The sequence below is a fragment of the Helobdella robusta genome, assembly GCF_000326865.2.
Source record: "Helobdella robusta unplaced genomic scaffold HELROscaffold_1, whole genome shotgun sequence".
Classification (NCBI taxonomy): Eukaryota; Metazoa; Annelida; class Clitellata; order Rhynchobdellida; family Glossiphoniidae; genus Helobdella; species Helobdella robusta.
The window spans coordinates 1212509-1227963 of NW_008703570.1; the positions used below are offsets into that span (position 1 = coordinate 1212509).

The 15455-nt window shown below is 31.9% G+C and overlaps 2 protein-coding genes across 2 annotated transcripts in view; one reads left to right on the forward strand and one right to left on the reverse strand.

Annotated features, from left to right (window-relative positions):
• Positions 1 to 6350, reverse strand: part of HELRODRAFT_105206 (hypothetical protein) — a gene marked incomplete at its 3' end in the record, with an annotated part of 11504 nt that extends 5154 nt beyond the window's left edge. Inside the window, exons 1-7 of the mRNA XM_009010503.1 lie at positions 6216 to 6350; positions 5706 to 5814; positions 5417 to 5517; positions 3521 to 3630; positions 3046 to 3342; positions 2596 to 2714; positions 2286 to 2419 (exon numbers count right to left, since the gene is read on the reverse strand). Of these exons, the coding sequence (XP_009008751.1) occupies positions 2286 to 2419; positions 2596 to 2714; positions 3046 to 3342; positions 3521 to 3630; positions 5417 to 5517; positions 5706 to 5814; positions 6216 to 6329 (984 nt within the window). The 5' untranslated portion in view covers positions 6330 to 6350. The remainder of the gene's footprint in view (positions 1 to 2285; positions 2420 to 2595; positions 2715 to 3045; positions 3343 to 3520; positions 3631 to 5416; positions 5518 to 5705; positions 5815 to 6215) is intronic.
• Positions 6351 to 10354: 4004 nt separating this feature from the next.
• HELRODRAFT_158439 (hypothetical protein) lies at positions 10355 to 14998 on the forward strand (the record flags this gene model as incomplete). The annotated part of the gene is made up of 5 exons (XM_009010504.1): positions 10355 to 10451; positions 12963 to 13055; positions 13142 to 13331; positions 14697 to 14813; positions 14866 to 14998. 5 exons carry the CDS (start codon positions 10355 to 10357, stop codon positions 14996 to 14998), a joined length of 630 nt encoding a protein of 209 aa, XP_009008752.1.
• Positions 14999 to 15455: the final 457 nt, after the last annotated feature.

Consider the following 15455-nt stretch of genomic DNA (forward strand, 5'->3'; position numbering starts at 1 on the left):
CGGTAGAATTTATAGAATATTGTAAAAATATATATATATATATATATATATATATATTTTGTTTGTAGTTCGTTTTTACGATTTTTCTTCATAAAAAAACTGACCAACCTGATAACCAAAGGAAACAACAACATTAAGAAAGATAGATTGAGAAAAATCGAAAAAACGAACTACAAACATATTAACGCCAAACATTCGGTAGAATTTATAGAATATTGTAATATATATATATATATATATATATATATATATATTTTGTTTGTAGTTCGTTTTTTCGATTTTTCTTCATAAAAAACTGACCAACCTGATAACCAAAGGAAACAACAACATTAAGAAAGATAGATTGAGAAAAATCGAAAAAACGAACTACAAACATATTAACGCCAAACATTCAGTAGAATTTATAGAATATTGTAATATATATATATATATATATTTTGTTTGTAGTTCGTTTTTTCGATTTTTCTTCATAAAAAACTGACCAACCTGATAACCAAAGGAAACAACAACGTTAAGAAAGATAGATTGAGAAAAATCGAAAAAACGAACTACAAACATGTTAACGCCAAACATTCGGTAGAATTTATAGAATATTGTAAACATCATGGTCTACCAATATATATATATATATATATATATATATACTAGCAGTTAGAAAAATCGAAAAGTTAAACAGGAAGTTAACTAACGCCGAACATGCTGTGATTTTCATCAATAATTATATATATATATATATTTTATATATATATATATATATACAGTATTGTATGAATTCTACCGAATCAATTTAAAGTTTGTCTTTTCAATTTTCCTTACTAGAATGTTATGAATATAATTCTTTGTTGTATGTTTATTTGGGATTTATTGATACCTATTAAGACAGCTTCTGCAATAGTTAGGTGTGTTAGTGTTATGATAAATTATTTTTGTGTTATCGTCAAAAATTTGCCCGGTTATTGAAGTTGCATGCGTTGATTGCAGTGAGATTTGATGGCTCCTCATTGTATTTGCATTATGAGACGTCATGATAGTGACAAAAAATGATAACATCATTACCAACTCGACGCTTTAATACTAACTTCAATAACAATGAAGAACAAAGGAATGACAACAACAAAAATGAAGAAGACGATACCAGCTAATAAACTTTGCTGAGGAACTCTGCTTTGTTTAAAGAAATTATATAGACTAAACACGCACTGAAGATGATTTATCAAAAATCGAAATAAGGCATTATTTGCATGATGAATTCGGATAACAACAGTTTCATTTAGTTTTCATGATGAACTAGGATAATTGTATTTTCAACAAATTGAACAATTTCCAGAAAATTCTAGTAAGGAAAATTAAAAAGACAAACTTTAAATTGATTAATGCCAACAATTCGGTTGATTTCATTTTATAAAATATGGTCTCCTTCCTATATATATATATATATATATATATATATATATATATATATATATATAATATATATATATATATATATATATATATATATATATATTTACAATATATTACAATTAATTTTTACAACGTCAAAGTTAATCTTGACAAAGTCAATATTTCCCTATATATACAACAATGGTCTTTAAAAATTATGGTCTATTACCAACATATATATATATATATATATATTATATATATATATATATATATATATATATATATATATATATATGCACACATTTCATCGATTTGGTTTTATTGCAGAGATTTGATGTAATTAGCCGAATGTAGCGGCGGACGTGCAGCTTCAGGCAGTTGCGGTTTTTTACATTAACGTTTCAATTCTGGTGGTTTCAACTCAGATAGGGTGTCCGAGTCAGATGAAAAATATTCGACTTCGACCCTTCAAAAAATTCCCACTCCGGGTAAAAATTTTCCACTTCCGACTCCGGGCTCCGACCCCCCAAAAATTTTTCAACTTTTGCAACATAATTTTGCTTAAATATCATTACTTTTTGGTAAATACAGTCAACATTTTAAATCAGTCAATATAATTGTTTTTCTTAATAAAACTACTTTATATTTATGTTTCAAAACGTACTGTAAAAAAATTGTGATATTATTCACATTGTTAGCATTTATTTTCAATAGCCCGATCTTAAACAAATATTTTCAGAATGAAAAGTAGAACAATTTAAACTTATGACACTGTATAGAGTCGGAAGAAAAAATCATGATTACGGCCTCTAAAAAAATTTGACTCTTTTGAAGAAGAACAAATAAGAAAAATAAAAATAACTGTAAAATATAAGTTGATAATTGAGAAAGTAACTAACAGGCATTCCGACGAGGGCCTTCAAGCAGGACACACACGATTCAGCCAATGGAAGAAGTTCGTAGCCCCCTTCCAGAGCAAGTACAACTTTCCCATTGGCTAGGCTCATCAACTGCTGGGTCATGTGACCGAAACCTAATAAATCAATAAATAAATAAGTCAATCAATAAATGATAATAATTAAACACACACACACCAAACACACACATTTACATGTGTATGCATATGTGAATTGTGTATCAAGCATGTCAAATGAAAAATCAACAGAAACGTAATTTTATTAGATAAAGAAAGAGCAAAGTAGCAAATACATTGCGGAGATAAGCTGTATCCTCCAAGTGGGGTGGCGTGACCAGCGGCCGCATCGAATCCCGCAGAGACCATCACGAGTTCTGGGTTGAACTGACGAGCTATTGGCATGACTATGCAACTGTCGGTTAGAAATCAATTGATATTCATTCATCAGTGTCGATACTTCAATCATTGCGCCACTTCCTCTGCACTACAACAAGTTGTTAACCTTACTAATGTTATAACTAATTAGAACATCTCAACGAGTATTTACAATAATATGACAGACGTGCAACATGGTGTAATGGCTAGGGTGGTTAAGAGATCCCACTGCATTTCAAAGTTTATAGATTCTCGATTATTTATTTGCCCTGTGTGTTCTTTGTTAAAACCTCCAAAAAATTACTTGAAAGAGAATCCTAAAAAAAAATATTGCAATAATGGCTTACAATAATAAGACAAGTACTGACCGGAAAGCAGCAAGATACTCGGCGTCAGACATGGGAATTTCGAACCAGCCAATGTTGATGTTGAACCCACATCCTTTATCAATCCCGCATTCATTTGCATCTCCTGTACCTGGAAAAAAGTTTCCGTTGTCGTAGCGATGGAGTGAAATATAAAGAACTCGAGGATCTGCGTAAAAAATTTGTTGGGTTGAGTTTCCGTGATGAACATCCCAGTCGACTATTAAGATGCGTTTCATGTTCAACTTGTCCAAGAGGAGTTTGGTTGCCACACCGACCGAATTGAAGTAACAAAACCCCCTGTCATGATGCAGTTCAAATTATAAAACAATCAAGTAGCTGACAAGGTTTTAAACTGATTTCGGGTAGAAATTATTACAAACATATAAAAAGTAAGATATAACAAGAGAGAGAGAGTAGAACAGAGAAGAGAAGAAGATGGCTGAACATAAACATGAATAGAAACTGGTGAACGAACATTGCTTGAGTGTCCTCGGCGTGATGACCCGGAGGTCTGACCAGTGCGAATCCATTTTTCAACTCGCCGATCGCCACTTTGTACGATAGTTCAATCACGCAGCCAGCAGCCTGAAAACATTTACAACAATTTTAAAACGCCGTTTGAAACATTTTACGCAAAAAAATAAAGTCAAATATTCAATAATTTACTAAGTAAATATAAATTTGTGACACTGTAGTTGACGAGAAGGACTTAACCAGAATGCCCGAACGGTCGGAGTCGAAGATTTTTGCTGCCAACTCCGGAAAGTGTTATGTCTTATTTCTAAAAAAAGACTTATTTCTAAAAAAAATTATTTTTTAGAAGATACAAGTGTAGCAACATGCAATCACCTTCAACACAGACCAAGGCCGTAGCCGAACTAATTTACATTTATGATTTATGTGACGCAAAATTTAAATTAATACATTCATTGCATATTATTTATATATGATGCGTATGATTGAAGATAATAAATATATATTGGTACACGAGCATCCCTGAGTGTTCGCTGTCCGCACTGCACATGTGAATTTGGTCTTACAATGGAATGGACAGGAATATATATGGTGGAGCATCTGCCATGAGGAGTTCAATCTATTGTGAGAAAAAACTTTCAGAAAGCCCTTCATACACATTGTTTATCTCATCGTTTAAACCTTTGTTTAACTGATCCTTCTAAAATTCAAGAAATTCAGAACGCCATGGGAATTATTGCAGAAGTGTGCATTTTCTTCGGTTAAACCCAAAGCACACAAAATACTGGAAGATGAAATAAAAAGATTAGATCCTTCAATAAAAAACAAACGAATTAAACAAATATGTGATACTAGATAATGTGAAAGAAATGAAGCCATGCTCCTTTTAAAAAAATTTTTTTACCAATTTTGGCCTCTTTAGAAAAAATTAATGTAACATTTAACGATTTAATGATCAATCTCAAAATTTTAAATTATTGCTAAATACAATAGATAAATGTTATTTTATTACAAAAATTTGTGTTTTAAGTAAATTTCTTGGGCTTACCTAAAATTTTTCAAAGTTATTGCAGACTGTGAATCTAGATAACGTAACTGTAATGCAGTTAGCATAAGATGTTACTCAATTACTTCATAACTGCAGAGAAAATTTAAAATTCAAAAAAGATTTGTTAGAATATTTTATAAACTCAAGTACAGAGACCATGTCACTCATCTATTTCCAGTGATTAAGATTTTGACAATGAAACAACTCTTCACATATTAGGCCTCTATTTTTGTTTTTAAATTTCTTCGCAACAAACTACCAGTATATTTTAAAAATTGCCTAAGCTTAACATGTGACTTGAACATCAGGACGAATTTAAAAACATTTTACTTCTACCTACAGAAATCCTTTAGGTTTCAGTCAAGTTTGTTGTTCGCTGGACCCAAGCTGTGGGACAATACCATCCCATGCAACATAAAGAACATTGCTAACATTATTTTGTTTAGGAAAAAGATATTTAAGTTTTTATTAACAATTGACCCACCATAAAATCACATAATAAATATATGGTTCGATTTTATTATCATATTAATTTAATATATCGAGATATACAACCCTGACTATGGCCTTGATACTGAAAATAAGCGCTAATAATGTGAATAAAATCACATGATTTTTTTTTCGAAAATTTTTAAAAACAAAGTAATTTTACCAAAAAATCAATTGTATTGACTGCCATTTGAGCTTAAGCTAACTCGCCGACTAAATTACTCCTTGTCAACAAAATCTTTTAATACTTTTCTGAAGTTTCCTTATTTTGTCTAAATATGAAAAATAGATCTAACTAAAACATTAAAAGCTTCCAATACCGGATTAGAAAGCAAAATATTGTAAGTTAGAACGTCTTACAATCCTAGCTGCATTGACGGTGTGTTGATCATTCCATATTGTATCATTGTCGACGCCAACACCTCCACAAGGCAGACGACAAAACCTCTGCTCAAACGTTTCTAAAAATGTTTAAGATTAATAAAGTTGTACATTTGACGGTTCTATATAATTTATAATATCTAAAATATATAACACCGACTTAGAAACGCAATTGAAAGTTACGTAAATAACTACATTAACAACTACCTAATGTAAATAAGCTAAGAGTGTAAAAAATCTCAAGTGAGTTAAAAGTTAACTTCCTAACCATATAATAGTGGTTCTCTTGCATGCTGACTAGATGCATACATATCCACATAAGCTTTGCTGTGGCACGTCTGTAGTTCTTCCCTCATTGCACGGCGAGATTTGACCAACTATGCAATTTTAAATATTCACAATGTTATGAAATGTTATTTTATAAGTGATAAACATCATGGTACACAACCACGACATGCAATAAAATGAAACGCTCATTTGCTATGAGTTGGTTCATCATTAAATTAATTTAATGGAGTAACAATTTTATTTTCAACAAGTTAACAAGCCAAATAAAATACGGTGATGTATTCTGTTGAACAAACATCAAAAGATAATTTGTGGGTTAATTTCGGGAGCGTCTGTGCTTTGCTATATTTTACAGGGCACCCAATAATGGCAAATGTAATAATAACGACAATTTCTGCAATAGTGGCATAAATTTATTTTTATCAATTGCATTCAACGGCTCTATAAACTCAATCAAAATGTTCAAAAACTTCTGGCGACATTAAATAACCTGACACTTGTTGATGAGATTTTCATCGTTAAACTTCGTCCATATAATTTTCAAGCGATCTGGATTTTCAGGATGAATTGAATTGTTTTGGCACTTGCAGATGTGATTCAACATGGATGCATCATAAGCTAAACCTGCACGAAGAAAAGTGATATTATATTCTTATCATTAGTGATCAGCTGCAGACAGAAGGCGAGAAAAAAGTATATTTGAGAGGATCAAAGAGATGAGTAAAATCGAAATATGACCTATACGCTTCACCATGAATACCAACGATTTTCTAATTAATTTTAATAAATTGAATAATTATAAAATTGCTGTTACAAATATTGAAAAGCTCAATCGTAATCTTTCAAAAGCTCGGTAGATTTTATCAAATATTGCATCAATTATGGTCTCCTTCCAACCTTTACAATACACACACGCACACACATATAAATGTATATAAATTAATTATGGTTAGGACTGTCGTAGATACAATTGTTAAGAAATATCACTGCATTTCCAGCTTTGATCAGTTTTTGAACCGATTTTTCAATAATTCGTATCATATTTTTATCATCGTTATTTAACTTATTTATATAGAAAACAAAGTTTTTAACCACTTTTTTTATTCATTTTTATCTTATACGGAAATCCTTTACCATTTTCAATGTAAAAATGTTGAAATGGTAAAGTATTACCCAAAAGATGCTTTTTAATATTAATAGTAGTAGAAGCATTAATCACATTACCGTAAATGTTGCAACAACATCAATTAAATGTTAGTCATTAACATTGAAACATAGTTACAGACACATCTCACAAACATGTCAAAGATTACTAAAGACTGTAGAATAAAGATATTACTTCTATAAGTTAATGGGTAAATGTTATAAAGAGATATTTAAATCCTGATAAAAAAAATAAGTTGATGAATGCTTGTTATTTTTCAAACTCATCGAGTTAAAAAGTTAAAAGTCAGAGAGAATAATTGAAAAAATAAGAGCAAAATTAAAAAAGTAGGTTATCAATAACAAGGATGCTATAGGCCATTAAGCAAAAATTCAATCATAAAAAACTGAAAAAATTGATTCAAAAGCTTAAAAATGTAACTTGCCTTTTTTTGAGACATCAAAATAAATAATAAAAAATGATTATTTATATTTTTAAATGATAAAAATAATGTTTGAGCAAATGGAAAAACAACAAACCCGTGATGAATTGTGATGGTAGTTTTTCAAAAGTTTGACTATCTCCAGCAGCGCTCCGATGGGCATCTTCAACAACTATAACATCTACCTCCTCATCCTCGGATTCTTGTGGACACGCCAACGACCCCTGTGACATGTCATAGTTCATTGTTCTTAACTTCTAATTAACAACACATCGTAGAGTCCAGCCATAATTATCAAGTAATTTCTACAACTTTGGCCAAAAAACATTAAATGGTAAAAATAAATTTAAGCCAAAATTGTACTTTACTCTCTTTTCAACAAGCTGTGGCACTCAGTAATTATCTTTTTATTTTATCTGCTATGAAGAGTTCCAAGTAGTCATTCGTTATTCATTACCTACCTTAGCGTTTACTTTTTACCAAGTACATTGGATTATAACTACTACAACATTGAGGGAAAATGCCAGGTATGATGTGTCGGTAGAAAACAATGATTGTAAAAAGAATACCAAACAATCCATAAAAAGTAAGACCATCAAATGGATTCTAACTTGAAAGGAAATTTGTCTTTCCACGGATTCATCAACATTCTCCATAACCTTTTTTGATCCTACTTGTTGCAGTAGTTTCTAAGCAAACAAATATTTTAATATGAAACATTTATAGCTGTGAATCTGTTACACAGCGTTGATATTATAGCATTATAGTGACATAAGCAAGTGTTTATCTAATAAGGGTTGATGTTCATGTTCACAACATTTTTCAAATCATCAACTTCTTACACAAACACAACCAATGATGATATAGAACAAAATTCAAATCTAACTTGACGAACTAAACAACGTTTAATGATATCACCAACAATTCTTTCATGAAATGACACCGCACATACCGCTCTTTAACAAAGTAGCAAAAAAATCACAAGCTTTGTTTAGAGCAACTTATTTTTATGTGTTTACAAATTTCTTAAACTGCTAAGAAGCATGAAGCCGCATGGGTACCTGTTTGAGTAGATATTTATTTGAGTCCTTCTGGACTGCTTCGTGTGCCTTCATGAATCTTTGTTGGAGAAGCAGTTGGACAGGCAGAGGGATTGGTTCTGATCGAGTTCGTGGCAGCGAGGACCTGCTGTTTAACGTTATCATCATCATTTAAACACATCTCCAATATTAAACACATATGCTTGGCAGAAACATTATTTAATTAAATTACTACAATTTAATTGGAAAATTAGTAAATAGATAATGTTTAAAACTAATATAACAGACGTAAATGTGTATTAAATTAATGCACTATAAAATTAAGTAAAAACTTGTAAAAGATAATTGTTAAAGAAATTTATTCATTATATAAATGTAGCGGAGATAAAATATTATTGATAGATGATAGCTCCAACAGTCAGTTTTTGGTATCAAAAAGACCTTAATCATGCGATAACAACGTGATAACGAAACCCACCTCGCCAACATGAGAGCTTGCAGATAGGCTTCTGTAAGCATGGCAGAACTATGCTGATCCATGTTACCAAACGAAGATCTACCAAGAGAAGTTGTTGAAGAAACACTCGCTTGCGAGCCACTAGCTTCCCCCAAATCGAAGGAAGAGTAATTAAGAACGTTGTTGTTGGTGTTTGCAATATTCGAGTTGTTACCCATGCTAGATGGAGCATTCTTCATCGTTGATGCCAGCATCAGTTCTGGAGGCAACATTGAGAAGAGATACCCTCCACCTCCAACCAAAGGAAGGCTCCCATAATGGACTGACTGATCATTTTTCACAAAGTCCATATTCTGATTGAAATTAATATTAAAATACATTCCGATTCAATATTGTTTCCCTATATATATATATATATATATAGAGAGAGAGAGAGAGACAGATAGTTGCGCCGAATTTGACTTTTGCAAAAGAGCAAAATTTGGTTGGCCAGATTGACAAACACAAAATTGACCCGAGTCAGATTTGTACATTGTTCATGTATCATTAGCCTGCCCACATTTGCCTCAAGTCCAGCATGGCAGTCAAAATTTTGATCAATAGAACATTTAAAAATCATAACTTCAAGCAATTTAACTACAAAAAACAAAACTCATCTGAAATATTGAAAACTTGAAAAAAAGAAACTATACTAGCTTTTAAAAAAATCTACAACCGAAAGAAAACAAAATAGATAAATGAATAAATAACCTGAGTATCTGGGTTGTGGACAGATTTGTCCAGCATGCTGTAAAAGTTTTTGCTGGCATCATGCATCCTGTTATCAAGCAGGTTAGCACCTTTGTTGTCCTATGTACATATTCGAACATATTTTCTTTTAATTTCTCTAATTAAAAAATTTATTCATTTAATCAGGAGAAATCAATTATTTTTATTCAGTTTATATTATTTTAATATATTATTTTAACATTTTCTATATCTTAAATATGAAATTTGAATTATTTGTAAACTAAATATCATTGATCATTTTTGTAAATCTTAATAAGAAAGCCATCGACGCCTGTTTAAACAAATCAACTTTTAAATGGAAACATTAAGGAAAGGAAGGAAAAACTGTTGTAATGTTTTGTTATAGTTTTAACAATTTAAGTACAAGAACTTTAATGGAAAATGTCAGAAGAAAAATCGCATAATAACTGTGACTAACACACTTTTGAACATGAATAAGTCAAAATCTAGCAAAACAATTAATTGTCAAAGGAAAATGTTGAATAAAATTGCACTGATTTTAAGAGGAATATGATATGTTGTTTCTGAGAAACTGAGAAATCTGAGCTAAATTAGCGGTTTGGGCTATTTTGTATCTATATAATTTAATTTACAAATCAAGATAGCACCCGCCAAACAGGGTGATGAAAACATGAGATAATCCACCATATAACCTTACTTAATCGTTTGGGACATAGTCAATCCCATCTTGAACAATTTTCAAAAAATTCAACAATAGTTCCATTAGACGGAATAGTTTTTAGTTTCAGCTGTGAAGATGCCTCTGAACGGCGCTGATGATAATAATATGCAGATACTTAAAAATCATCCACCAAGTGGCCAGTACATTTCATTGAAATATGCTATAAAAGGAGGTATTATCGGTTTCTGAAAATATCAGTGGCTCTTAAAGAGATACAAAAATTTACAATGAAAACATTAATTAACAAGACGCTGGTGCATAAGAAAACACTTTTTATTATTAATGACATGAAAATAAAAATTGACTGACATCAATCGAGGATCCATGCGAATCAACAAGTGGAGGTGAATTGGGCGATGAATCATGTTCAAGCACTGTACCAAAATGATAATGTAAAGATTTTATACACAAATCAAGATAGTAACAATAATAATTAACGAATGATAAAAAAATAATCAAATCTGTATTAAATATTACAAGCAAATAAAAGTTAGCGTAAACAAATATGATGACAGTGTGAAACAACGTTACTTTTCTTTTTGTACATTTCTCTTCTTCTCATCAACAGGTTGTTTCTTTGCATAACTCTCTGCCTTAATGAAACTTTACAAGCCTTCATTTTCAAGGTTGGCTCAGAAACTAAAATTAAAGTTAAATTTTTAACCGAACAAAATAGTTGGTTAAAATAATTAAACAATATTGAACAAAATTAACAGAAGTGTAACAAAACTGCCCACCAGTTTTCCTAAGTGGATATTCCTCTTCAAACTGATTCAAAAGATGAAGCGGAGGTGACCACTTTGAATTTGTTGGTGGTGACTGCTGGTCAAGTGAACTATGTTGAGTGGACCTTGACGATATAAGAGGAAATTAAAAAATTCAGTCAGATACTTTTTTGTATTATTCTAAAAAAAAAATACATAAAGCCCTTCATTTTATAAATGCATTGATTGAAGTTTCAGTTTGTTCTTCATTAATTTTTATTAAAAACAAAATTCTGGCAAATGCAGAATTTGCCAGTACATGGTACAAATAAAATTAAAAACAAGCAAGAACATACTTGAAAAAAAAAATAAATGAAACCAAGGCAAAAAATTGGAAAACCAAAAAAACATCTCAGATCTCTTTTTCAAATCCAATCCAAACCCTATCCAATCCACACCCCCATAGGAAAGCTAAACAAACAAATAAACGGCGTAGCCATGTTTTCAAATTTCATTCTTGGACATCTTGAAAATGAGACGTTCAAAAGCAATCGTGAATTGAAACCAAACATCTATGCCAAATATGTTGACGATATCTCCGATGCATACGATTACTTCGAACAAATCAACCAGCTCCTAACAACCTTAAACCGATCAAAATTAAAATTCACTATCGTGAATGAAAGTGAAAAAGCATTGCTATTACTGGATGTTATGGTATCTCCTGACGAACAACGATTTACGACTGCCGTATACGTCAAAGCAACAAAAAAGGTGTTTGTTTAAATGGACTAGCGAATGCACCAAACAGTTCAGTTTGTGAATCGTGAATTCACGCATTCATATTCAACTGGAGATCTCAAACGAATTACCAATCTACTCGTAAGTATGGTTGCAAAACATCATCCATTGAAAACATCACTCAACAAAGGCTACAGCAAAATAATATACTCAAAAACCGCAATGATAACGACATAATGGAAAATGAAAAATTGTCATTTGGAAGAAATTATCCTATTTATTTTAAATATATATATATATATATATATTTATTTATTTATATATTTATATATATATACAATTATTTATAAAGATCACTGCGTTTTCGGCATTATTCAACTTGTAGTTGAGTTTCTCAATTTTTCTAACAAGACTTTTATCATCTTGAGAAAGTTTATTAGGGTTAACTAAAAAACTTCTAATATCTCGACTTCCAAAAAGCTTTCAACTCCATTTCACATGCCAAGCTAGGTTGCAAATTACAAGCTTACGGTATTTCTGGTAAATTATATTGCTAGTTGGTCAATTTTTTATATAAACGATCTCAATTTGTCCGGATTCAAAATAAGTTATCTTTTTCTATAGCTGTAACCAGTGGTGTACCTCAGGGAAGCGTTCTAGGACCCACTCTGTTTCTTATTTTCATAAATGATATAAACGACGGCATTTCATCGTACCCTGTTTCTATGCTGCTATTTGCTGATGACATAAAATTATATGCTCGTTCATCCAATTCAAATCAGCTTCAACAGACAATCGACAAAATCACAGCATGGAGTAACAGTTGGCAACTGCCGCTCTCTCCCAACAAGTGTTCTGTATGCTTATTCCTTCCATCAACTAGAAATACTACAGTTGCAAATCAATATATGGTTGGCCATCATGTTTTAATTCCTGCTGACAGTTTGAAAGATCTCGGGGTAAAAATCGACAATCAATTAAACTTCAGCCAATGACATCACGCATAGGGCTTTAATCCGTGCTCGCCTTATCATTAAATGTTTCATTTCTAAAGACAAAGATCTACTCACTAAAGCTTACTGCACTTATTTTCGACCTCTGTTGGAGTATTGTTCACCAATCTGGAATCCTCATTACAAATATCAGTTAAACAGGATCGAAAGCATTCAAAGAAGATTCACTAAATCTATTCCTTCAATTCATTATCTTTCGTACCTTGAACGTTTGAACTGCGTCAGTTTGCAAACAAGAAGATTGTGCAGATGAAGAAGACGGTCATGTTAATAATGCCAATAATGTTGGTGTAGGTGATTTTGATGTCGGTAGTGTAGGTAATTTTGATGGCGCTGATGAAGTGGTGGCAGATTACAAAGGTGATTTTACAGAGGAAAAAGTTAATGTTGCGGACCCAAAAAAGTGGTTGCAGTTGGAGGAGATGATGTTGCAATTACCGAAGATGATCTTGCAGGTGTCGAAAATGAGAAGAATGAACCGGTGAAAGACCAGACAGCCTCGAAGATGAGCAGCGGAGAGAAAGGATCAGAGATAGAACGAGAATACGCTCCAAGGAGAAAATTCAATCTGAGGAGGTATGCAGATGAATTGAGGTAGAAGAAACAAAAAATGTTGGAAAAAGAAGCCACAGCAGAGGGCCTTGATGAAATTGGAGGATAGTCATGCAAAAAGCTACGGATTTCCTCGCCAGACTAGACCGACAGGAAGAAGAGGTGGCTGAAACGAAACCTAGGTAGGAGTGAATATTCCTCCCCAGGAATATTCAACTTTTGAGGAAGAGATATGTCAGGGTTCGAACTTTTGGTCGGCGGAAGAAATTATGATAATGTTGAAGCAAAATGAAGCTAAGGAATTGGAATGAGAGAAAAGAAATGAGGGCAGTTTCAACCAATGAAAAGTAGCAGGATAAAAATAGTGACCAATGGTAAGTAACGGTCATTTGATATAAATAGGGCGGGAATATTTGAAAGGGATAGTTTTAGAGAGTCTCGATAGTTGAAAATTGCAAGTATGAGCTAGTTGGTTGTCGATTATGACACGTGGCGGTCGGTAGTTTTAATGTTTAGTCGTCGGTAAACGTTGGTAGTCGCTTCGTGGTAATTGGTAGGTAGCTGGTGAACGTCGGTAGCAGTCGTAGAAATTCGTCAGTTATTATTGAACGTTGGTGCTGTTGTTTTTGTCCGTCAGTTGTTAGTATAACCTTGTAGTGTCGTCAACCTAACGTTGTAGTCAATAAACTTATGTATATTTATCTTTGGTTACAGACTAGAATGGCGGATAAAAATATTTGCATTAACGAAGTTTTATTTTATTTATTTAATAATATTGACAAATTTAAAAATAACAAATTTTTAAAAGTTGTTTTTTACAATGTAGAGGATTTAAAAACAGCTAATAAAATATTAATTGGTGATATTGAAATTTTGGATAATTTCTTTAAACATGTCTCCCGTTGAAATAATAAACCGGATTTGGTATTGGATGTTATAGACCTGGTCAGGCATTACAATCAGGTTGATTCAGCGTCAAGGTTTCAATACGTGGCTCTTAACCTTAAAAAAATACCGGATATAACTATTGACCACTTTATAAATATTTTTAATGACAAACTGAAAGCAATGGAAGAAAATTTTATTGTCCAAAAAGCCAACCTCGAACGTATTACCAACAACTTTGAAACTTCACTAAAGACTCCTTGAATGAAAAAGTTTCCAGTGTCAGCAATAGGACTAATGCATGGTTTTCGAATAAAGCCACTAATGTGTTAAAAACTAATACACGGGCTGACAGCGTTCCTTCGCCTTCAGATAACCTTAATAATTTCGTCCTTGTTGAACCTAAGTATGAATAGCCAGTTCATGTCAAACCAGTCGTTAAACCAACTGCAATGAATCTTATTGGACGCAGAAGTGTCCAGAATACAAGGTATACACTGAAAAAACTTTTTATCACATCAGTAATGTAACTAGATGTACCAGTGACAACCTGGTTGAACACCTTAAACTAATAGGGGTAGAAGTTATTTCTGGTTTTCCAGTTCTAAAGAAATCTTTCAATGATAGGCCCCAAGCTAAGTAAGGATCAATCCACTTCTCAATCCACATTTTTCCGCTTGTGTGTCAACAGTAAATTTTCTTCATTAACTGAGGATGTTGAATCATGGCCAGAACATGTTAGAATCAGCCACTGGTCCTTCCTACAAAAATCCAGAAAGGATAATTCTTCAGATAACAAGACCAAAGAGAGCTCTGGACCCTGATATCAATTTTTTCAATCAGTTTAATAAAACATGTATAAATTTTAATATTGATGAAGTTTATGATTTTTTTAAAGAGTCTAATTATTTTTCTCTTTTACATATAAATTGTCATAGTTTGTTTAACAAAATGTTTTAATTAGGTACTTTGTTAATATTTGTAAGAACTGTTTTTCTATTATTTGTGTTACTGAGACCTGGATGAGTGAGGACAATGAAATTTTGATTGATTTGCCTGGTTTTAATTTTGTTTATAACAGTCGTGTGAATAATGCTGGCGGTGGTGTGGTGTGGGGCTATTTTCATCTAGTCACTATAAGTATGTTGTGCGTAATGATCTTTATTTCTTTTCTCTCATTCCAATTCTTTAGCTTCATTTTGCTTCACTTTATTTAATAATTTTATGATTTAAATGTATTAATCAAATTATTATTATATATTTCTGCTAATCCTGGTTAGG